The following is a 26,139-nucleotide window of genomic DNA, read 5'->3' as shown; positions in this document are numbered from 1 at the left end:
GTGGGGATTACACGAGTTAATACATGGAAAGTGCTGAGAATAGTGCCTGGCACATGTACGCACTCCATGTTAACTTTTATTATTCACGTCTAAACCTTGAGATTGATGCCAATAAGACAGCAATACCTTGGCTTGCTAGTTAACACAAGGGATGTCTACTCCGTGCTTTCCAGTTTATAAAATAGCTCCTCATGTATGATTTCATCTGACCCTCACAATAAGGCTCTGGCAGAGTATTATTATGCATCATTGTATACATATATTATTATGATACCCATTTTATAGATGAGGATGCTGAGGCCAAAGAGGGTGAAATGACTTACCCAATGTTCCATACTGTACAGCTGAAAAATGTAAGAGCTGAGACTTGAACCCAGGTGTCCTGGACTCCAAACCATTGCGCTGTTTGTCATCTCCTGCCCCTCTCCTTTCCTTTCCTCCTCACAGTTTCCTAGCAAGTCCATCAAGGCTCTTTAGGAACCACCTATGCCCCTCCCAACTGAACTTCCCACAATGAGCCAGACCATCAACACCCTCTCCCCAACCCCTGCCATTTAGGCATTATCAATATATATTTGCAAGCTTCTTCATTTGGGTTCCCTTAGAAGCAGACCTGGGGGACTTCCCTGGTGGTGCAGTGGTTAAGAATCCGCTTGCCAGTGCAGGGGACATGGGTTTGATCCCTGGTCCAGGAAGATCCCACATGCCGCTGAGCAACTAAGCCTGTGCGCCACAGCTACTGAGCCTGTGCACTAGAACCCGCGAGCCACAACTACTGAGCCCGTGTGCCACAATTACTGAAGCCCGCGCGCCTAGAGCCCATGCTCCGTAATGAGAAGCCCGTGCACTGCAACGAAGACCCAACGCAGCCAAAAATAAATAAGTAAATTAATTAATTAAAAAAAAAAAAGAACTCTGGAAAAAATGTCTCTCAAAAAAAAAGAAGCAGACCTGGGGACAGTGATCCAAGTACATGTAGACTATGTGAGAGGTGATGGAGGTAAGACAGGGAAGTGGATAAAGCAATAAATGGTGGGTTACCCAGTAAGTCACCATGATGGGCAAGCTGGGGAGCTCTGGAAAGCAATGCAGAGCATGCACCCCAGAGTTCTCCCAGTAAAGGGGCAAGTAAGCTAGGGTACTCATCCAACAACTCTACTCAGTCAGTGGTTGAGGGCTGCATCCAGGGGTGATAATCCCCCAACTCTTCCAGCCTGTCCTGCCAGAGAAAGCCATCAGGCTAAAAGACACAGGTTCTAACAGGCAGGGTCGATCCAGTGGGCACAAAAACATAAAGAGCTGGGGGGATGTGAGCAGGACACTGACAGTGTCTGCTACACACGCCAAAGGAGATGCCATCCAAGGGATGGCGAACCATGAGCACGGATGGCACTAGGCAATATATAATATCCCCCCACTGTATTTCTACCCAATTTAAGGTTGCCAGATTTAACAAACCAAAACCAAAACTGAAAAAAAGAGTGCAATATTTGGGACATACTTACACTAAAAAATTATTTGCTGTTTGTCTTAAATTCATACTTAACGAGGCGTGCTGTACTTTATTTGACAAGCCCAGCCCAACTACCTGGGGCTCTGGTTGAGGGCTATCTTCCCCAGTTTCTAATCTTTGCCATACCTTCCACAACCTGCTTATACTATTAAAAATGGAAATGGAGGGACTTCCCTGGTGGCGCAGTGGTTAAGAATCCTCCTGCCAATGCAGGGGACACAGGTTCGAGCCCTGGTCCAGGAAGATCCCACATGCCGCAGAGCAACTAAGCCCATGCTCCACAACTACTGAGCCTGCACTCTAGAGCCCACGAGCCACAACTACTGAGCCTGCGTGCCACATCTACTGAAGCTCGCATGCCTAGAGCCCGTGCTCCACAATGAGAGAAGCCACCGCAATGAGAAGCCAGCGTACTGCAATGAGTAGCCCCCACTCACCACAACTAGAGAAAGCCCGTGCACAGCAACAAAGACCCAACGCAGCCAAATATAAATAAATAAATAAGTAAATAAAGTTATTTTAAAAAAATGGAATGGAGGTCAAGTGCACAGATCTGGCAATTCCTATACTCTTACAGTACTTGTAATCATATTAATAAAATCAAGTCCTGAAAGGTAGTGAAACTGACAATGCTATCAGCATCTAACTAATGTCCCAGGGATCATTATGGGTCAAAACCCAATTATCACCAACTTTTATCAATGTACGAAGGTAGACAGCATAGCATTGTGGCTGAAAGCCAAGGTTGTGGAGTCAGATTCCTTGAGTTCAAATCCTGGCTCCGCTACTTGGTAATCAAGTGACCTCTGTAAGCCTCAAAAATGAGGGCTTACATTTTCCTCATCTGTAAAATGGGGATGATGACGGCCCTTACCTAATAGATTATTATGACATATTCCAAATAGAGCACTCTTGGTAGATTTCAATAAATGTTAACTATTAAAAAATAATAATAATGAGAGTTTCAGGAGATAAAAATTTACCAGGGATCTTGCCATTTGGAGTAGAGGGACATCTTGTTTATCTCTGTCTTCACACTATGCATAAATTCCTCCAGGAAGGCCAGAACTGAATCTGACCACTGCCCCTAGTCTAGCTCCAGAATCTGCCCCAAGCTCTGACTCTGTCTCCTGGGGCTGGTTGGAGACCATTCAGAAGGGAATGGTCTTGAGCAATGGTTCAGGAGGTAGAGGATCCAGGGAATTCCTGCTGAGAGGCTCTGAAGACCCCACTGTGCATCACTCCCTGCCACACTTGCCTTTAGAAATGTATGGTTCATTGTCAGACAGCTGGTGAGTGCCAGAAGCACTGGCCTCTGGCCTGGGCACTGGGACAGGGGGCCTGTTGGCCAAGTCCACGGAAGAGGCCTCATCATCATCCACTGTGTGATAAACATCTTCTTCCTGACCGAGATGGTGTACTTCCCTCTCCAAACTGGACATTCCCACGCTGTTGCCTAGAAACAGAGAGAAAGGTGACTGAAAGCTATTGTCAAACCCTGGGACCCCCAGGTCATACAGCCAGCTGCCCTGGGACCCAGCTCTGCACATCAGCAAGCTGGCCACCTCCACATTAGGTAGGGCCTGGCAGCCAACCAGGCCGGGGCCCAGCCCCACCTACCTGCACACTCACAGTAGTTGGCCCTGCCACAACAGAAAGGCCCATGGGGCACCACTAGAACACATAGCTCTGGTGACCAGAGGGGAGTGTGCTACTGGGCCCCACAGACATCTGCTACATAAGGCCACCACTCTAAGATTGGGAAACATCGCCAAGCTACCTAATACACAAAAATTAAAAGAGAGAATTAGGCAAAATGAGGGACAGAGAAATATATTCTAAATGAAGGAACAAGAAAAACCCCAGAAGAACTAAGCCAAGTGAAGATAAGCAATCTACTTGATAAAGAGTTCAAGATAATGATCATAAAGATGTTCAATGAACTTGGGAGGGGAATGGATGAACACAGTGAGAAGCTTAAGAAAGAGCTCGAAAATTTAAGGAACCAAGCAGATCTGAAGGATACGACAACTGAAATTTTTAGATGCACCAGAAGGAATTAATAGTAGAGGAGATAATACAGAGGAACAGATCATTGAACTGGGAGACAGAATAGTGGAAATCACTCAAGCTGAACAGAAAAGAAGAAATGTTTTTTGGATCTCTGAAGGAGAAAAGAGAGCAAAAGGGGCAGAGAACATATCTGAGGAAATAATAGATGAAAACTTCCCTAACCCGGGAAAGGAAACAGACATTCAGGTCCAGGATACACAGAGAGTCCCAAACAAGATCAACCCAAAAAGGTCCACACCAAGACACATTGTAATTAAAATGGCAAAAATTAAAGATAAAGGGAGGGGCTTCCCTGGTGGCGCAGTGGTTGAGAGTCCACCTGCCGATGCAGGGGACACGGGCTCGTGCCCTGGTCTGGAAAGATCCCACGTGCCGCGGAGCGGCTGGGCCCGTGAGCCATGGCCACTGAGCCTGCGCGTCCGGAGCCTGTGCTCCGCAACGGGAGAGGCCACAACAGTGAGAGGCCCGCATACCGCAAAAAAAAAAAAAAAAAAAAAAAAAAAAAGCTAAAGGGACAATATTAAAAGCAGCAAGGGACAGGCAACTAGTTACGTATAAGGGAACTCCCATAAGAATACCAGGTGCTCTTTAGCAGAAACTTTGCAGGCCAGAAGGGAGTGATATCATATTTAACATGATAAACATAAGCTTATAACCAAGAATACTCTACCCAGAAAGGATATCATTCATATTTGAAGGAGAGATAAAGAGTTTTACAGACAAGCAAAAGCTAAAAAAATTCAGCACCATTAAGCTGGCTTTACAGAAAGTGTTAAAGGGACGTCTCAAAGCAGAAAAGAAAATACCACAACTAGAAATATGAAAATGAAAAAAAGAAAAATCTCATTGATAAAGGCAAATATACAGTAAATATACAGATCAACCACTTATAAAGCTAGTAGGAAGGTTAAAAGACAAAAGTATTAAAATCATCTATATCCACAATAAGTAGCTGAGGGATACACAGAACAGAAAGATGGGGCTTCCCTGGTGGCACAGTGGTTGAGAATCTGCCTGCTAATGCAGGGGACAAGGGTTTGAGCCCTGGTCCGGGAGGACCCCACATGCCGCGGAGCAACTAAGCCCATGTGCCACAACTACTGAGCCTGTGAGCCACAACTACTGAAGCCTGCACACCTAGAGCCCATGCTTTGCAACGAGAGGACACCGCAATGAGAAGCCCGTGCACCGCAATGAAGAGTAGCTCCTGCTCGCCGCAAGTAGAGAAAGCCCGTGCACAGCAGTGAAGACCCAACGCAGCCAAAGATAAATAAATAAAATAAATTAAAAAAAAAAAGAATCCGGCTGCCAATGCAGGGGACATGGGTTCGAGCCCTGGTCTGGGAAGATCCCACATACCACAGAGCAACTAAGCCCACGAGCCACAACTACTGAGCCCACATGCCACAACTACTGAAGCCCTCGTGCCTAGAGCCCGTGCTCCGCAACAAGAGAAGCCACCGCAATGAGAAGCCCATGCACTGCAATGAAGAGTAGCCCCCACTCGCCGCAACTAGAGAAAGCCCGTATGCAGCAACGAAGACCCAATGCAGCCAAAAGTAAAGAAATTAATTAATTAAAAAAAAAACCTCATGGTAATCACAAACCAAAAATCTATTATAGATACATACGAAAAAAGAGAAAGGAATCCAAACATAACACTAAAGATAGTCATCAAATCACAAGGAAATAGGAAAAGAAGAAAGGAACCAAAAAGAGATATTAAAAACCAACCAGAAAACATTAACAAAATGGCAATAAGCACATACCTACCAAAAAATTGCTTTAACTGTAAATGGACTAATTGTTCCAATCAAAAGACATAGAGTGGGGCTTCCCTGGTGGCGCAGTGGTTGAGAGTCCACCTGCCGATGCAGGGGACGCGGGTTTGTGCCCCGGTCCAGGAAGATCCCACATGCCGCGGAGCGGCTGGGCCTGTGAGCCATGGCCGTTGAGCCTGTGCGTCCGGAGCCTGTGCTCCACAATGGGAGAGGCCACAACAGTGAGAGGCCTACATACCACAAAAAAAAAAAAAAAAAGAAAAAAGACATAGAGTGGCTGAATTCATCTATGATGCCAGCATCACCCTGATACCCAAAGCAGACAAAGACATCAAAAAAAATAAAATTACAGGCCAATATCCTTGATGAACATAGATGCAAAATTGTCCTCAACAAAATATTAGCAAAGGGAATTCAACAATGCATTAAAAGGATCATGCACCATGATGAAGTGGGATTTCATCCCAGGGATGCAAAAATGACTCAATATCTGCAAATCAACGAATGTGATACATCATATTAACAAATTAAAGAATAAATATCATATGATCATTTCAATGGATACAGAGAAAGCTGTTGACAAAATTCAACATCCATTTATGATAAAAACTCTCAACATAGTGGGTATAGAGGGAACACACCTCAACATAATAAAGGCCATATATAACAATCCCACAGCTAACATCATACACAATGGTGAAAAGCTGAAAACATTTCTGTTAAGATCAGGAACAACATAGTATTGGAAGTCCTAGCCATAGTAATCATACAAGAAAAAGAAATAACAGGGACTTCCCTGGTGGCGCAGTGGTTAAGAGTCCGCCTGCCAATGCAGGGGACACGGTTCGATTCCTGGTCTGGGAAGATCCCATGTGCCACAGAGCAACTAAGCCCATGCGCTATGACTACTAAGCCTGCACTCTAGAGCCCGTGAGCCACAACTACTGAGCCCACGTGCCACAACTACTGAAGCCCATGTGCCTAGAGCCTGTGTTCCGCAGCAAGACAAGCCACCACAATGAGAAGCCTGTTCACTGCAATGAAGAGTAGCCCCCACTCGCCACAACTAGAGAAAGCCCGCACGTGGCAACGAAAACCCAACACAGCTAAAAATAAATAAAATAAAAAATAATTTAAAAAAAAAGAAAGAAAGAAAAGGAATCCAAATCAGAAAGGAAAGAGAAAAACGGTCACTGTTTACAGATAACATGATACTGTATATAGGAAATCCTAAAGATGCCATCAAAAAACTACTAGAACTAGTGGCGCTTCCCTGGTGGCGCAGTGGTAGAGAATCCTCCTGCCAATGCAGGGGACACGGGTTCGATCCCTTGTCTGGGAAGATCTCACATGCCACGGAGCAACTAAGCCTGTGCACCACAACTACTGAGCCTGTGCTCTAGAGCCCGTGAGCCACAACTACTGAGCCCGTGTGCTGCAACTACTGAAGCCCACGTGCCTAGAGCCCGTGTTCCACAATGAGAGAAGCCACCACAATAAGAAGCCCATGCACTGCAACGAACAGTAGCCCCCACTCGTGACTACTAGAGTAGAGAAAGCCCACACACAGCAACAAAGACCCAACACAGCCAAAAGAACCCACAAAAAACTGTTAGAACTAGTAAATGAATTCAGTTAAGTTGCAGAATACAAAATTAATATACAGAAATCTGTTGTGTTCACTAATAATAAACTATAAGAAACAGAAATTAAGAAAAAAATCCCAATTACAATTGCATCAAAAAGAATAAAATACCTAGGAATAAATCTAACCAAAGAGGTAAAAGACCTGTACTCTGAACATTATAAGACATTTATGAAAGAAACTGAAGACAACACAAATAAATGGAAAGATATACCACATTCGTGGATTGGAAGAATTAATATTGTTAAAATGACCATACTACCCAAAGAAAACTATGGATTCAATGCAATCTCTATCAAAATACCAATGGCATTTTTCACAGAACTAGGACAAATAATTCTAAAATATGTATGGAAACACAAAGGACCCCAAATAGCCAAAGCAATCTTGAGAAAGAAGAACAAAGCTGAAAGTATCATACTCTCTGATTTCAAACTATACTATAAAGCTATAGTAATCAAAACAGTATAGTATTGGCATAAAAATGGACTACTGTAGATCAATGAAAACAAATAGAAAGCCCAGAAATAAACTCATGCTTATATGATCAATTAATTTATGACAAAGGAGCCAAGAATACATGGGGGGGGGGGGCAAAGACAATCTCTTCATAAATAGTGGGAAAACTGGACAACATATATATAATCACTCTCCAATACAACCTTGACTTAATAATACCTGTGTATGTTTCCCTATGTTCTCCTCCTTCACCAGAAAGTAAAGTCTCTTGAGGGTATTGATTATATCTTATTTTCCTTTGTGTCCCCTAGCCCAACAACTAAAATAGTGCTTTGCTCATAGTAGGTACTCATTAAATTTTGGTCAAATAAAAATAAACAAGTGTATTTAAAAAGAAATTTTGCTAAAGGCAACTTGTTTACCCAAAGCAGTGGGTCCAGTGGTGGGAACTTCTGGCTTACTTGTAATAGGCATATGGGGGAGCTCGTGGGAATAGAGTGCCTTCAAGCACACCATGTGGCATGTACATGGCAGCCCATTCCTTCAGTGGAGCAACCCTCATAGGGAGCCAGGCAATATCTTACCTTTATTTCTCTTTCCCTCTTTTTGCTTCCCTGCTCACTGCTGCAACTTACCTTCTAAAAACTTGCGGATCATAGAATCCTTAGTGGTCCGAGAGAAACCATCTCCGGACATTGGATTAGATGTACTGGCCTGAAGCATTTCAACATCTAGAAGGAAAAGGAGACTAAGAGTTTATATGTTGTCCTTCCACACAGACAAGGACATTTTATAAGTGGATATACAAGGTTTGACAAATCAAGAGATTCAAGAATTCATTAAACCATCCATCTACCCATCCATCCATCTAACCACCCATGCATCCATAGGTCCATGCATGCATCCATACATCCAATTATCTACCTACTCAATAAGGACATTCAGTAAATATGGGGTAAAAAGGAGAGCAACACTTACAACCTTCAGGCCCTTTCCTAGACCACAGGACTCAAAAGGTATAGATATGCTCATTTGTGTTTGAAAGAATTAGCTTAATTTTTAAATATATAACTGTAGTCTTTATAACAGCAAAAAACCCCACAAAACGACAACAACAAATAATTGGAGGAAGAAACAACAAAGAATCAATAAATTGTAATTTATTTAAACAATGAACCATTTTCAACAGTTAAAAAGAATGTATGGGAGCCACTCTATCAACATAGTGCCATCTCAAAAACATAACAACCAGAACTCTATTTTTAGGTCATTCATGTAATTGGTCATTTATAAGGAAGAAGCACGTAGACCTTTGGTTTTTCACTATTAAGCATAAACCCATGGGGACCAAAACTGTGTGTGAAAACTATTCAATTGCCACAGCAGATGCTACTAAAACCTTAGTAACCAACATTACTTTACGTTACTTTGTGACTCTGAAGTATGCATTTTGGGAGCAAAATTTCAGACTTGTGTTAAAAGCAGAACTTTGATAATATCAAGAGGTTGCGTTCAGTAAGGCATATCACACAGTTACTGGGGACTTGTTTGCTTAGGCAAAATATGTAGTTTGAAGTTGAATAGTATACTTTGAGAAAAAAAATCATTTGAATTTAATCAGTATACACAGATATACTGTTCCTACTACTTTGATCTTTGGGGACCAGTTAAATACAGTCTGGTGAATTTGTATGAAATATTTATATTTATATTACATTTTCCAAGAATATTAATTGAAAAGAGGTCATGGTCGTAAAGTTATGTTAAGGATAATGAACTTCACATGACATAATCCTAGTTTTGAAACAAAATATCTGTATGTACATAGAAAAAAAGCCTGAAAGGCAATACATCAAAATGTATATAGTGGTTATTTCTGAAGTAGTATGGATAGGTCATGGACATTTCAGACCATGGACATTTTATTTTCTATTTTACACTTTTCTTTGTCTTCCAAATTATCCATAGTGGCTTCTGTTGCATTCATATATGAGAAAAACCCTATCAGCACTTTTTTAAAAGGCCTAGGTAATTATGATCAAGTATGTACAATTAGATTCCCAAAGCAAAAATAATTTCAGGTTATTAAAAAAAATTATGGCTCACCTGTCAATTACCAGATTACTGATTTTCTAATTATAAAACATACTGATTTTTTAAAAATTTATTTATTTATTTGTGTATTTATTTTTGGCTGCATTGGGTCTTCCTTGCTGCGTGCGAGCTTCCTCTAAGTTGCGGCAAGTGCGGGCTACTCTTCGTTGCGGTACGCAGGCTTCTCATCGCAGTGGCTTCTCTTGTTGCGGAGCACGGGCTCTAGGCGCGTGGGCTTCAGTAGCTGTGGCACGCGGGCTTCAGCAGTTTTGGCTCGCGGGCTCTAGAGTGCAGGGTCAGTAGTTGTGGCGCACGGGCTTAGCTGTTCCGCAGCATGTGGGATCTTCCTGGACCAGGGATCGAACCTGTGTCCCCTGCATTGGCAGGCAGATTCTTAACCACTGTGCCACCAGGGAAGTCCATACTAATTTTTAAACTTTCCAGTGACCAGATATTACATTATTACATAGCATAGCTCTTACCTGACCTTGTTTCAAACTTTGACAATCTTTTAATAATCTAAATATAAATTTTGTGACCATAAAACAAAACAAAACACAATGTTGAGTGAAAAAGTTGCAGACTGGTGTTTGCAGTATATAAAGCATTTTATATAAAGTAGTTTTCAGTATATAAAGTACTTTATATAAAGTTTTAAGGTCTATAAAATGATACTACATGTAGTTTATGAATTCATAAATATCTAGTAAACATATGAAAACATGCTGAAATGCTGGAAAGGATAAATGTTGAGTTCATGGTAGGGGTTACCTCTGGGAGGGAGGGAGGACAATCAGGTTCCAGAGGGGGTTCATAGGGGGCTATAATATGTAATTTTTTAAAAAAAGATCTGAGACAAAAGAAAAAAAAACACATTCTTGATGAATCAGAATCTTTAAGAAATACAACATTTTTGAAAATTAATATGCTACCTTTTGCCCCCAAAAGGGGAAAATAAGATTCTATTTTTGTATTTTCCTGTATATGCAAAAAAGAAACTCTGGAAGGAGATATAAGAAATTAAGACCAATGGTTTCCTGGGAACTAGAAAGATGATAGACAAGGACTGGAGAAAGGTTTTTTCACTGTTCATCTTTTTATATTCTAGTTTTTCTAACCTATTGAAAAAATAAAGGAAAGAAATGCAGAGCTCTGATCATGTTTTCATTACCTTAAATATTATCCAAAAAAAGGGAAGATAAAGCAATTCCCTTTTTCTACCTTTTCAGTTTAATGTTTCTTGAAATGTGTATAGTGGAGACATTACATTGAATATAATGTACCTTGATACCCTCTGGTCCAGAGCCCTGTAATTCCAAATGAGTAAACTGTTAATTCAGTGAACTTCTCTTGTCAACACTGAATTCTTTAAAGTAAACCGTAGAGAGATTAGGGTGACTGTACTGATCCTGAAACACACCTAGAAGTGTTTTAATTTTAAAAATAAATTTCTGGGACTTCCCTGGTGGTCCAGTGGGTAAGACTCTGAGCTCCCAATGCAGAGGGCCCGGGTTCGATCCCTGGTCTGGGAACTAGATCCCACACGCATGCCGCAACTAAGAAGTCCACATGCTGCAACTAAAGATCCTACATGCCGCAACTAAGACCCGGCACAGCCAAAATAAATAAATAAATAAATATTTAAAAAATTTTTCTAAGAACTCACAATTCATTCCTTAAAAATTCAAGACCAGAAAAATGCCACTTATTTGAGATTTCTATTTAAATTGCTTAATTGTGGTTTTATGGGACATGTTTCTCATGGAGTTAGAAAATTGGGAAGAAAGACATATCCTACAGGTGTGCCCTACTGGGAGCAGGACCCTCCTCTACCCTCCTGACTCCTACCCCTACAATACCTCACCCCTCAGCTGCCTGACCCTGACCCAGCCAACTTTTGAAACTCTTCATTCACACAACAATAAAACACAGAGGGAAAGACCCTGAAGGAAAGACTTGCTTGCATCAGACACCCCTAGAGATGAGGGGAGGGAAAAGCTTTGTGGACCTATCGTTGGGCTCTGTCATGCCCAGTGCTGCATCCTCCAGGAAACCACAGCGCCCTCAGGCTCCAGCATCTCTAAGAACCTAGTGAGGGCAGAGCAGCATCAGGACAGTTTCAATCACCAATAACCAGATCTCCCAGGCTGGCAACACCAGAGCGCAAACCTCACACACACAATCGGCCACCCCCACTGACAGTGGTAAAAGGACACGCACGGCCTACGCACGGCCTAGCTACTTCACTAACAAAGTTCAGTTTGAGACAACTGATTTGCACATCTGAGATGTAGCTGCAAAATTGAAGGAGCTACAAACAGTGTTGGAAAAACAAAATGTAGAAGAAAAATGGAAACAGCAAGAGCAGCCCTGGCTGGACCTGGCACGCTTCTATAACAAGGAGGCAGGCTTCTGTCCCTGGTACTATGACCCCATCATAATGTGCTGAATTTTATGTGGGTTAAAGAAAGAATTTTAAAAAGAAAAGAGAGAAAAAAGAATGAGCACCAGTAATGACATGTCAATATCAGGATCCTTTGCTACAATGCACTGAGGATGCAACATCATTGCTATGGCATTCTTGCCCCGAATTTATAACCTCAGTCCAATCACAGAAAGCATCTGACAAACCCAAACTAAAGGGCATGCTACAAAATAACTGATTGGTGTTCTTCCAGAGTGTCAAGATGAGAGAAGACTGAGGAATTGTTACATATTGGAAGAGACAAAGGAGAATAACAGCATGCACTGCAGGATCCTATCTAGGTTCAGCATCTAGTCCTACTTACAAACAGAAAAAGAACATTAGGGGGAACAGTGAAATTTTGAACAAGGTCTGGAGGTTAGTTAGTGGAATTGCACCAATGTTAATTTCTCAGCTTTAGTAACTGTACTCTGGTTATGTAAGATGTTAATATTAGGGAAATCTGGGTGAAAGGTATACAGGAAGGGTAGCATTTTTGCAACTTTTCTCTAAATCTAAAAGTACTTCAAAATAAAAAGGTTTTTTTTTAAGAAGAAGAACAAGTAGGAGGGAAAGAGATGAGAAAAGGAGAGGAAGAAATGCAACAGCAAAACTAAAGAAGTATAAGCACTGGGAATGACCTACGCTGACCCTTTCCTGTCCATCTACACTATCAAGTCACCTTCCAGGGACTCCTGTGAGCCACGCACCTCTGGGTACGATGAACAAGGCAGGGCTAAATAAGCCACCTGTGACAAACAACTCTTTTTACTCTATGGTCACGCTTTCACTGGTGGTTAAGAGCATGACTTTGGAAGGAGACAAACTAGGATCTGCTAAAGATCAGTCCTGAGACATTAGTAGAACTATTTCTCCTATTTCTAGGCACCCTAAAAGGATGGTGAGAGGTTTGGGCACTGTTGTCAGAATGCATAGTTTCCAATTTTGACTCTTCCACTTCTGACTATAGGACTGCAACACCCACCCGTCCAACTGACTTTTAGATCCAACTTTTTGGATCCAGCTGATCATTTGGACTCACAAGATGACCGTGGGCCATGCTGGTGCCAGTCTACTCAGAAGGATGGAGGATACAGACCAGCAGGACAGTACCAAGCGGCCTTCCTCATCGAAGGCAGTCTTTACACCAATCCAGCAACTTGCACACAAGACAAAAGGAGACAAGATCCATATCAGGCAGGTGGAGAAGCTGCCATGGTGTCTCAAAGGAGCAGCATTTCTCAACTCTGGAGTTTATTAGCAACTCCTGAGGCATTAGCTTCCAGGGTCCCCATAAGAGGCATCCAGAAACATTGCCCTCAGGGAAGCCCAAAGTATGGTGTCCCTTTCAGGTATTTATAGTTTACATACAACTCCTCTCAGTTCCAGATGCAATTTACCACCAATTAGGGGTCATTTTTATCATAGGCAATGTTGCCTAGAGACATAATTGACATATGGCTTTTATCAGGTCACCAGGGTAACAGAGTGGAAGTCAACAAAGGTCAAATTCTCCTGCAGAAAGGGAAATGAGAGCTGTTACATTAACTCTTTGCCCACAATTATCTTGGGCCAAGTTGTTTACATCCTCTCAGGGTCTGTTTTCCTGTCTGTAAAATGGTGATAATAATAGTACATATATCATAGGTTTGTCACGAGTATTAAATGAGAAGCACAGTGCTTAGCACATAGGAAGTGCTAAGTGCACGTTAGCTGCTATTATTACTGTTATCTTTATTATTAAATTCTACACCCACGCTAATGTCCTAAGTAGAGAACAATTTTAAAAAGAGGACTCAATTTGTACTTTTTAATAGTAACTTTATTTGTTTGAAGTCAAGTCTCCTCCTTCAGAGTAATAAATGCTTATGGGTTAATTCTAACATCTGAATATCCACACATATTTTCAAATTACCTTTCCTAGTAAAGAATTACACCCAATCAATATTTTTATATTGAATATACTTAAAGCAAGGAGGCATTGTAAGATAACAAACGATAATTCTGCACCATGGAATTACGTGTGGAAACCTGACTCACAAACAAGGCTTGCCAGGCGTTGTCTTGATCATGGCTCCTGAACACCAAGTCCAGGCTGGACGGAGCTGGAGGCTTCTTTCCTCCTTGGCCAAGGCTCTGCCGCTGCAGCGCAGACCTGACTTGGAGGCCCCATGCCCATTACCTTGTGCTTTCCTGAGGCTTATCACATTTTTTATTAGAGGACTCAGCAATGAGCACCAAGGGGACATTCTAGCAGCTCTTCAGTCGCTTCTGGCCCCACCCCGTACTGCCGGGATCACAGGTAGAGGCTGATCTTAAGGTCAGAGCCTAAAGCCAGAGGATCTGAGGCTTGGCTGAAAGAGCATGATGGAGGCAGGGGCACAGGGAGGAGATGGGTGGTCTGCAGACACATGAGAAGGCCTGGAAGTCAGCTGTAAAGGCCCTGACAAGGGCTGGAGCCAAGTGAATGGTCTGCATTCGGGTGACAAGTGTAAGTCAGAGAAAGGCAGCAGTCAAGGCCAGGCAAGCAATAGAGGTCCAGGACACTGGCCGCTAATGTCTGTAAAATGGTGATGATAATACTAGTACGTATCTCATAGGTTTGTCATGAGTACTAAATGAGAAGCACAGTGCCTAGCACATAGGAAGTGCTAAATGAATGTTAGCTGCTATTATTGCTATTGTTACTATTATCTTTATTATTAAAGCAGGTCAAGATCACAGTCAGAGGTGGTGATTACCAGCGTGCACTTTGATATCCTGGAGACCTGGGTTCAAGCCCTGGCTCTGATTCTTAGCAGTTCTGTGTCCTTGGACAAGTTACTTGATATCACTAAGCTTTCATATCTCCATCTGTAAAGTGGGTATGGATAACAGTACCTACCTCATTGGAAGACTGTATGAACCAATTGAGACGATGCTTATAAAATGTTTAGCAACAGTACTAGGCACTAAATATTCATGGTTATCATTATATTGAGGCAACCTAGACAGTTTATTAGCTTTCTATTGTTGCTGTAGCAAATTACCACAAACTTAGTGACTTAAAACAACATCCAGTTCTGTAGTTCAGAGGTCTGAAAGGGGTCTCACCGGGCTAAATCAAGGTTTCGGCTGGACTGCGTTCCTTTCTGGGAGATCTAGGGGAGGTTCAGTCTTCTTGCCCTTTCCAGCTTCTAGAGGCCCTGCACTCCTCAGCACGAGGCCCTCTTCTTCCATCTTCAAAGCCAGTAATGTTGGACAGAAAGCTCAGCTGAACTGAGTCCTTCTCATGGTGCCATCTCTGGTCTAACCTGAGTCCTTCTTTTACGTTTTTTTTTGGCCACTACCAGGGCCAGAGATTGAACCCAGGCCACCGCAGTGAAAGTGCTGAGTCCTAACCAGTGGATCACCAGGAAATTCCCATCTTTCTTCTACTTTTAAGGTCCCTTGTGATTATACTGTGCCCACCCTGATAATCCAGGATATTCCCGTTATTTTAAGGCCAGCTCATTAGCAACCTTAATTCCATCTGCAACTTTCATTCCCCTTTGCCATGTAATCTAGCATATTCGTAGGTTCAGGGGCATTATTCTGCCTACCACAGGTAAGACCAAATGTGAGTGCAGTCAACCTGTCATGAATTCCCTTCCCATGTGGGACTGGCGAGGGGAGTGGGCACAGGGACCAGGGTGCACTCAAGCAAGTCCTTCCTGTCATGTCCACCTATGGACTCAGTAGCCCTGGCCTGATGTGGGCACAGGCCTCTGTTGAGTCTCTGTAGGGGCACTGCCTTAAATGAAGAAAAATACTTTTCTTTCCATTTATATTTTAAATAAAATGATTATTTTTATACTGAGTTCAACGTAAGTATCTTTGCATTAGACCAGGAACAGTGGATACACACATTGGCCTCCATGTCCCTATTGTGTACTCAAGGCAAACATCCCTATTCAATCATAGCACTCTTTGTGGCCTCAGAATCCTTCTCAACACAGCTCCCCAGGCACTCAACACCAGCTAACTGACACTGACACATGAAATTACTTTTAAAACACTATTTGCCATAGCTATATTAGGCAGTAAGTCCTAGTAGTAGCAGATACAACTTTCGTAATAATAAAGAAGAGAAAAGAAAAAGTACCTGGTGGTTTGGAGTTAATGAGAGATAAAACCCTCAAACTGTAAATTTGACAACCCATGCGTACATACAACCCAGGCACACAGTAAAACAGGAGCGACTGAAATAGAAAATTCTGGAGGTGAAGGGAGTCCGTTTCCAGACAAAGGACATTTTGAAAAGGAAAGCACAGCAACAGATCCCTGCGTCCCTGGATGCTCAGGGTTTGTACTTCAGATTCTAAGCATTTAACCTTCACCACTTAGATACACTGAAATGTGCTGAAACCTGCTGGTCTAAGGGAAAAGTGCAAAGTTCTTTCATTTCATTGGGAAAAAACCCCAAAACAATAACAAGGAAACTCTGGGGCCACAGTCTCCTTCTGGGAAAAGCAGCTGCAGCGTTACACTATACTTTTTCAAAGGAGTCAATCCCAAAGAAACCATTCCTGGGAAGAAAGAAACTTGAACAGATGAAGAGAAGGCAGGCAGGCAAGTAATTAAGGAATGAATCAAGAGCAATAACTAATTTTCAAAGAAGCTCATATGATACTCCTCATGGGACATAAATCTAGATCACTCGGCTGCAGTGGAAACTCCATCCAGATTATGTGTTGTTAATTTAACAGAAAACCTAATCTGAGTATGTAATACAGTAAAATGTCAGATACTGAGAAACTATTCTTCTGGAACGGCTCTCAAACCCTGAAAGCAGGCCAAAAGAATTTTTTTTCAGCAAGTGCTTTTGTGGCCAGAAAAGAGGCTTAGAACAAGGATCAGCATGGTAAAACATGTGAAGAAAACCTGAAGCCCGATTGGTTCCATCTGCACACAGGTGGAACGGACTGCTGGAATGGATTGACCATGTCAATAAGAAAGTCCAACCTTCCCATACCCTCATGGAGAAGTGAAGGGAAGCAGAGAGACAGACAGAGACAGAGAGGCAGAGACAGGGACAGAGAGAAAGAGATAGTCACACACATGCAGAGGTGGGGGGGGGAGGAGAGGGAGGGAAAGGGAGAGAGACAATGAGACACAAAGAAAGAGGGAGTTGGGGGAGGGGAGAGACAGAGACAGAGACAGAGAAACAGAGACAGAGAGAGGAGAAATGGCAGTCTGAAATTAGAGGTGCTAAGGAGTGACTGACATTGAAAAAGAAGCTAAGCATGAAAGGGTTAGGAGAAGCAGCATGCTAAGTTTCGTGGATTTCTTAGCAGACAACAAGTACCTTAGTGCAGTGCTCCTGGTAAGCACACAGGCCCTCTGTCTTACAGGAATGAGTCCACTGGATGAGCTCCTGATCTGGTGTAGTGGGTACTATGACTTGCTAAGTCACAGGCACCCCTCCCCCAATCCATTCTCTACTAGCTGCCCTCTTGAGGGCACCGTGTCTTTTTCCTCAATCGTACTGTCACAGTTTGTAGATATATATTGAGTTATGCAGTACCTTTGTTTAAAATCCAACTCTCCCGCTAGAAGGGAAGCTCTGGAAGGCAGAGATCATGCCAGCTTATTTACTGACTCCTCATCACCCAGCACAGTGACTTAAACACTCAAGGGGGTCGATAAATGTTGTTGAATGAATGAATGTGAGAATGGACAAACTAACGGGTAATAAGCAAATGAATACATGGATATGGAGATCTTTGGGCTTTGTTAAGGAATCTGGGCATTTCCCAAGCTGAGAAAAGAGAAGGGCAATTCAGGCAGCAGGAATAGCACAAGCAAATGTATGGAGACAAGAAAGAAAAGGCAGCTGGGAACAGCCAAAGACGTCCCACCTTCGGGGACATCTAACAGGTATCTCACTACCACCTATCGGGGAAGTGATATCCTTGCACTGGAACATCAACAAACAATTCCACACCACAACATCTAGGATGATTTCTTATTTTCTGGTAACTCTCAAATTCAAGAAATAATTGAGCACCTGTTGTGTACAGCCTGTGGATGATACACGCTTCCTAACTGAAGTAGGAGCAGGTAAGCAGAGGAGCGTGTACATAACCAGAGTGCAAAATGATCTGCATGCCGTGCCCGGGAAGGGTGTGACCCACAGCTGTGCAGGTGCAGAGGGGAGCAAGGTCGCTGCTGATGGTGAGGATTTTATCTTATTAATTTAAAAACATTCAATCCAGCATGCTTTCACTAAGTGCCTATCTCCACAACACAGTTCTTGTACATCTAGAGGAGGGAAAAGCTACAGAAGTCAGGAAGTGCCCTGAGGATCCCTCCGCTTCACCAGGTCAGTTTCAGCCCCAGACAAGACAGGAACAGCCAGCCCTGCCTCAGAGGGACTTCCTTGCTGGTAAGACCTCATGCCTTGCACCCAGCCCCACTGCCTCTACGGCACTTCTTGGCTCTACTAGCCAGGGTCTTCCCAAGATGAATAGCAGGAGGATGGCAGAGACTCCGCGGCTGCAGGAAGGAAGACTCTTGAGAGAAAAGTGTGCAGATGGAGGAGATATGGGAACATATGTGTATATATGGCTGATTCATTTTGTTGTAGGGCAGAGGCTAGCACACCATTGTAAAGCAATTATACTCCAATAAAGATGTTAAAAAACAAATGTGCAGATGGGGAAGGCAACATGTTCCAGTAACTTAATTTTACTTACAAATGGTCCTTCAGGTGGGCTCAGACCTTACATGGCTGGGCTATGAGGCTATTCACTGGGCCCAGTAATGCCCCCAGCTCAGAGGGGACCCTGCTCACAGAGACTGTAACCAGAGAGCTCCAGTAAAGAAAACACTGCTGGAGATGATCTGTTACAAAGACGGCAGTTACCAAGGAGGTTGCTAAGGGAAGTCAGCAAGTTAGCTGGGGCTAAGCTGGCTCTCCACTGCGCACAAACTTGAGCCACAGACCCAGGTGGAGGGAGCAGGGGCGCAAAAGAAACGTTCAACGCAAGGGTCACAAGAAGCAGAACAGCCCTCTGGGATGGATTAGTGCGACACGTCTGAGTTTAGTCTCTAGTAGCGAGACATTGCATCTTTCTCCTTTTACTCCTCTCTCCTGATGCAGAAAGACAGACCTCTGAGATAGTCAAGCAGCACTAAATCCACAAGCGGATTACCTTTGTAACAGCTGGACGAGGGCCTCCCAGAAATGGCTCCTGAGGCCTTAGTACCCAGAGCCTTACCAAAGTGCCCAGTCACTGGGTGAGGCTTTCCACACAAAACGTATTACCTAAGTCAAAGGACCACCAGGACCACCATATCGTTCTCTGAAGGCAGGGTTAGAAGCAAACGAAGTAAATGAGAAAAAAATCAGGAGATAGTGAAGACACCCAAAGAGAGGTGTGTTGTGATTTTTAGTTAGTGTTTGCAGAAGCTTACCCTAAGAACATTTATTTCTTACATAGTACGGTGCGGAAAATGATGGTTTAAATCTGTGGGCGTTTGAACACAAAATTCTCAAGAGAATTGAGAGCAAAGTTGAAAGTCTGATAACAAAGACGTAGTTACCACCTGGTGGCAGCATATCTAAACTAAAGACAGTATGAGGAGTGTGTGTGTGTGCCTGTGTGTGTGTGAGTGTGTGTGCGCGCGCACACGTGTGCACACGCACCCACGCACACAAGTTCAGGGGAAGGATCATAAAATCTCAGGATCAGAACCCAACATTGCTGCCCAGCCAATTCATTCAACACTGGGAGTTTCCCTGACAATCTTCCCACTTAGTGCTTGTTTGGATTCCCTCTGGGGACCTCATTACTATCCCCTTTCCAAAACTCAAGTCAGAAAGAGGTAGATTTGTCCCAACACGATCAGATGACCTCCAAAGCTGTGGTAAGGAGATGGCATAGAGCCTGCACTCCATAATGTTTGTCCTGTGAGTGAATGAATGAATGAGTGAGCGAGTGAGTCAGCTAGTGAATAAACACGGCCTAGTTTCCTTCCTATTTTCAGCCTCTAGGGTTGAATGGTAATAAAACAAATGATAACCTCCACTATTTAGATTTAGGAAATAGCTCCCCTGTAAGTATCCGTCCCAGGGCTGGCAAGTTCTGACCCTAGAAGAAGGGCAGGCCAGGAGGGTCCTCGAGCTCAGTGGGCAGCTGACAGACTTGACCCCTGGGAATATGCAGACCCAGATTCCTGACCTAGTTCTCCCTCGATTAGACTTAAGTAAGTTACTAAATCTTGAAGCCTTAGCGGTCTCCTCTATAAAATGAAGATAACTTTATCCACCAAGCCCCAGGACGCTCAGATGAGATCACAGAGATGAAAGCAGTGTGTTGACTTGAAAGGGCCAGAAGATTACTGTGCTGGCTGGTGTTACAAATATGCATCTTAGATTTATCAGTCTGTCCTACTTATTTATGACCTAAACTGCCTTCTCCCCTAGAGAGTCACTGGTAGTAAGATGAATGGTTCCTCCCCAGGTACAAGTTGCTGCTGCTTCTGGGCCAGTAGGTAAGTGGTCATTCTCAAGATTAAACCACAGAGACAGAAACACAAATCATATCTAGATTCAGAAAATTCAGAGTTTATATGATCTGGCAAGTGAAAACTGCAGTGGGTTTCCTCTGCCCATTCCCCAAACAGCAGAATTCTACAGCCTGCCTGTTGGTGGCCTCCTTCTAGCTCCACGGCAACCAGAATTCCCCACCTCCCCCTGGAACTTTACAAGATGCCAACTGGCCGCAAACCAGGCAAGCTCCACAGCACTCCACCGCCTTGGTAAGTGCTGAAGAGGCTCAGCGCTCACGCTGTGAGAGGCCCAGCAGACAGGAGTCATGGGATGGCTGCTGTTAGCATTCCGTACAGCTTTGCGCTGCTGTGGTGGGGGGATTTCCTGTGTTGGAGCATCTAGAGGGATAAGAGGTGTTAAGGCTCTCTGTCAACACTAAACCAACTGCCAGTAAAGTGCGGGATCCTTCAATTGTTCAACTGCCCCACCGTAGGGACACAGGGCAGAAATGATGATGCATGGTCTCTGGCTTCCCAGAGGGGTACTAGTTTTTCTCCAAATGTTCTTTTGTGAATGAGTCTCTGTTCCAGACTGAAAAGGACTGTGTCTTCCCTCCACCCCGTTGTCTCACCAAAAACCAGGAATGGGAGCGGCAAGTGGCAGAAACACAGATGCTCCAGAATGCTTGTTGGGTACATGGAGAGATGGATGGATGTGCGAGGGTAGGGGGCGCCAGAGGCTGTTTTGTGAGCTAACATCTGGGCCGCGAAAAGAGGAGGCGTGGCTGGAGCTGCTAGATGGTTTTTCTAAAAGAAACCACGACTAAAATTTGTGGTGTTAGATGGAAACTTCTGGCACAGAATAAGGAATATGGTCCTAAAGACAGAGAGACCTGGGTTCAAGCCTGGACTCTATCACTTATTAGCTGTGAGACTTTGGCGGAGTTGCTTAACCCCTCTGTGCCTCAGTTTCCTCATTTGTAAAGCGCAGGTTAATAAAAGCACCCCTATATGGTTGCTTTGAGGATTCAATGAGGTAGAGGATGTGGATGGTGAGGATGACGCCTTCTCTCCTCACCTTCCTGCTGGGTTACGGCTCATTCGGGAAGAGCTTCCACAAGTACTTCAAGTCCTTCCAGTTAGATACTGAGAGAGAGCTTCTACCTTTCTTTCCCTCTTTCTTCTCCTCCCCCAGAGGCACAGCCAGTCTGACTAGCAAGCACCTAACAACCACTGGACCACATCTTCCAGGTGTTAGGGTTGCAGTGTCAAAGGCTCTGCTGATGTCAGGGTTCACCTCTGGCCCCCTGACCCACCCACATTTCCTGCTCCAAAGCACCCTCTTAATGCCTGCTTTTCCATTCATGGATGGGAAAATCAGGCCCAACTCCTTGTGGGCCCAGGTCCCCGCTTCTCCTCAGGCTGAAAATTGGCAATACTCAATCTAGCCCATTCCAGAAATTCCTCTATCAATAAAGCTGATGGATGCATTGATAGGTATTTGTCTTGTCTTTATTGAATCTATTTATTAGACGAGAGGGAAGGAGGGAGAAGTTGTAGGCAGTGTTTCAGAGCTCTTAGCATCTCGTAGCAAATGGTGGTAACATATAAAGAAGGCCCTTAGAGGGCCGGTTGTGTGGTCCTCCTGCTTCAACCCCGATATGTGCATCGAAAGCCAATGTTTATTTAGACCAGTGGTTCTCAAGGGGAGTGGCACTGCCCTCTAGAGGGTGTTTGGAAAATCTATGAGGGTATTTTGGGTTGTCACCATGATGCAGGGACACTACTGGCATTTAGCAGAAGGGAGAAAGATGCTAGACAACCTTCAGTGTGAGGGACAGCCTTGTTTTGTGTCCCTCATGACTTTTAAATATTTCACTAGATACACATATGGGTTAAAAAAATAACTGCTTATGATACATATTTATACATATGTGTATATTTGTACATATCTGTTTATATGTATATGTGTATTTTTTTAAATTTAATATCAGCAGGTATAAGGAAAAATATGGGCAAAAATCCCCACCGAACTATTATAAGTGCTATATCAGTTGGTTGAGTGGAGTCATGAACTTTTAATAACTCGGTTATACATTTCTTTTTTGTTTCCAATTTTTGGAAGAATGTATTATTTTTGCTATTAAAAAGAATTAAGATAAACAAAAATGGGCAAAATTTGTTAAGCAATTTACAAAAAAAAATCATATCTTGGAGATATGATATTTTGGAAATAAGTTTATTATATATTAATCCAGTAAAATCAGGTTATCAAAAAAACCCTGCTTATAATTTTCTGAGCCTAGAAGCTAAACTGCTTCATTTATAAAATACAACTTGTATTTTTGCATGGTTTTGATATACACCAAATTTTCCAGGAATTCAGTTACTATGAAAATGGAGAAGAGAATGTGAGGAATCATTCACCATTTAGGAAAATCCAGGCATTGATGCCAGCGCTGCTGGCGGTATCCAAGTCACTGATACAATAAACATGTCGGTCAGCACTTGAGGCTGTGACATTGGCAGTGATTCTGAGTGTAGGTGACTGCAACTGACTAATGCACTATGTCCTTGCATGGAGGCACATCTGAGCATTTCCTCTCCTATGAGTTCTCTTCTATATTTCAATTGGGACTTATATTTGATTTCTAAAAATTTCATATGTAGGTAGGTTATATTATATGTAGCTCATGTCAGGGTAGTAGCGGGGGCATTACAAAATGTTTGCTATAAAAAGGGCCCGTTGGAACTGACAAAGTCAAAAGCCACTGGTTTCGCTTCTGGATCACAAGGCAACGCCTTCATCGACTCTGTAAACTTTCCAGTCACACAGCAGAGTCATAGCAGAGGAAGTTTGGAGAACGATTCTGCTTGTCACAGCACATGATGACCTGTCTAACTTTGTGTAAAATGGGATCTTCATCACTCCGGAGTGGGGCAGGGGGTAAGCAAGGGAATTTCCCCACACACAGCAGAAGGAAGAAACGCGTTTCTCAGCAGAAAGATGGAAGCGGAACTGCGCTGTGCTACTTACAGAGGTCCTCGGTGGCAGCTGGGACAAAGGTCGCCATGGACTCATACAGCTCCTCGTCACAGCCGGGGTTGAGGGAGCACTTCATGAGCAGGTCTGTGGAAAGGTGGGCCATGGACTCATACACAGAGTCAGCCTCCTCCCCTTGCATCAGTTCCTCTTTAATGTGACTCTTCAGCATGTCCACAGTTTCCTGAAAGAGAAGGTGGGATCCCACAGGCGCACTGACACAGCCGGGCTCTCTGGGTAGAGTCAGGCCCTCGAGTGGGCTTGTGACAGCAAAGTAAAGCCTCACGCGCATTAGGGTTGCAACTATGTGCACATGTCTGTATTTCCCACCACACTGAAAGCCCCTTGAGGCCAGGCTCCAAGTCTTTTTCTTTGTTTTATGTTCTTTGTTTTAATCTTTGTATCTTCCTCCAACACTAAGAACAGAGTTATGCACTCAGAGGAGACACCCGTTAAATGTCCAGTGCCCAGAGGATACAAATTTAAAACATTCTCGTGGGTACCTATTACGTGTCAGGGACAGTGCTACGGATGTGCCTATACATTATCTCATGGCATCCTTTCCACCACTGTTTGAGAGTGTCTCCTAGTCCCTGGTCAAAAGATGTGAAAACCAAAGCTCAGAAAAATCTAGTGCCTTATTCATGGGTCTGCAATCCTGGCTTCTGACCTTTCTACTATACCCTAGTGGTTCCTCAAATGGCAACAAATGGCACACAAAGGTATGACCCTTGCTGATTAGTCAAATGGAAATTCAAATGGGCTAAACAGGGCTGCAGCCAAGGTGCTCTTGCCCTTGTGTGTAGTCAGAAGTCCCCTGGGGACTTGGTCCACTAGCTCCTTCCTGCTCCTTCCACCTGTTCTTTCTATTAGGCTGCTTCAAAGTGCCTGACAGCACACCGCTCCAAAGCGCCCGCCTCAGTTTTACAGCCTGTGCCCAAGAAGAGAGACGGTCTTGGGTGAAATGCCCTGAAGTCAGAGAGGCCCCCTTTGACATTCTGCCTCCAGGTGGTTGTGAAGCCAGAGAGGTGGCTTCTCTGAAACCCCTGCACAACTTTTCCTCGTAAGAAACTTTGATGTTTCACAATCATTTCAGCATCAACCCACAAAAATCCTCATTTTCATCATCCCCACCCCAAGACAGCTAATCTGCTATCTGACACTCTGTGTTGGTTTCCTGATGAGCCCCAAGGAGTGGAGTGCTGGAGACTCAAGGTCTGGCATTTGGTTCTGATATGGTGGAAAGAGGAAATGGGACGGTTCTTAGAGGTCATGAACAACACGGAGGAGCAACCTTTTGGGGGCAATGCTGGAGATGCATCGGTTGAAGTGATTGTACTTAGAAAACAAAGATGATATGACAAATGTGAACCAGATTAAGTTCAGTGCAACCTGAAGTGCATCTTTCCACGCCCCTGTGACAGAAAGTAGGAGAATGCTCCCCAGCTTTACCATCAGCTAGGTTCAAATCCTACCTCCACCCTGACTAGTGTGGGACCCTTGGCACCATGACTCGGCCTTTCTAGGCCCTTTTCCTCCTTTGTTGAAGAGATAGAACAATACTGTCAACCTCAAAGGACTGTGATGAGGATTAAAGGAGAAAATGCATTTGCCAATCAACTAAATTCAATAGATAGTAGTGATTAATATGAATACAGTATGTTCTTAATAAAAACTATTGGCAGGGAAATGAAACACTGCATTTTATACATTTGTGACTCCAAAGTGAAGTAAACACTCCTGGACCGTAAGTACCGTTTAGATTTATGTCAATGATGCCCGAGACAGGCACTCATGCTATTCTGTTTATTCAATACATTTAACCATCCCCCAAATTTTGGGAGGCCTCCTCTGTATGTCTCAGTGAGTTGCTGCCTTGTAGATTGTCAAGCACAGAGCAGAAAGCTAAGTTTCTGGGGAGGTGTCAGGCTCGCTCCTGTCTGGACGTAGTGTTAATTGTTCCTTTTGAGGTCACAGCCCCATATGAGAGGATGAGCTATTCCCGCGTCACTGCTGTGAATTGTAAAAATGGAGGAAAACCAGAAAAGGGTCGAGACAGGAAGGGCAGCTGCCTCCAAAACAATGGAAGCAATATTGGGGCATGGAACAAGGCCCGGGCATGGGATGAGATTACACTTAAAGAAAGACCCAGAAGTCAGTGATCAAGGAGGATCTGCGGGTCCAAAACCAGGGAAGCAGATAAACCTTAAGACGGGCAGAGGCTCAGAAAGAGAGAGAGGTTGTCAGCAGAAGGTGGGGCCTCACGGTCGGCCTCCCTGAAGCCTCAGGTGCAGAGCTCTACTGTGGTCTCCGCTAAGGAAGGAACCAAGCCTAACAGTTCACCTGGGCCTGATGGTGGGCGAGGGAGCTGGGAGCATCCTGCCAAGTACCTTGGAGGTGGGTGGGGAGGTGACTGAGAAAGACGGATCAGCGTCTACCTTCAGCAGATTCACTATCAATGCTCCGTAAATTCTTCGAGGGCAGATCTCAGTGCTTTACACATATTATTTCTTCTTATTCTCAAAACAACCCTAAGGGTAGAATTATTATAAA

General features: G+C 43.7%; 1 protein-coding gene across 3 annotated transcripts in view; it reads right to left on the bottom strand.

The window, feature by feature from the left end:
• Positions 1-26,139, bottom strand: part of PIK3AP1 (phosphoinositide-3-kinase adaptor protein 1) — a 114,516-nt gene that overhangs the window by 27,989 nt on the left and 60,388 nt on the right. For all 3 annotated transcript variants that reach the window (XM_082854395.1, XM_082854394.1, XM_082854396.1), the window contains 3 exons: positions 23,581-23,770; positions 8,107-8,202; positions 2,772-2,969 (listed from right to left, as the gene is read on the bottom strand). In XM_082854395.1, coding sequence (XP_082710521.1) covers positions 2,772-2,969; positions 8,107-8,202; positions 23,581-23,770 — 484 coding nt within the window. The remainder of the gene's footprint in view (positions 1-2,771; positions 2,970-8,106; positions 8,203-23,580; positions 23,771-26,139) is intronic.

Source organism: Leucopleurus acutus, assembly GCF_964270905.1.
Source record: "Leucopleurus acutus genome assembly, chromosome: 14".
NCBI lineage: Eukaryota > Metazoa > Chordata > Mammalia > Artiodactyla > Delphinidae > Leucopleurus > Leucopleurus acutus.
The sequence above is the reverse complement of the archived record's forward strand: the minus strand, read 5'-3'. Positions and strand labels throughout refer to the sequence as shown.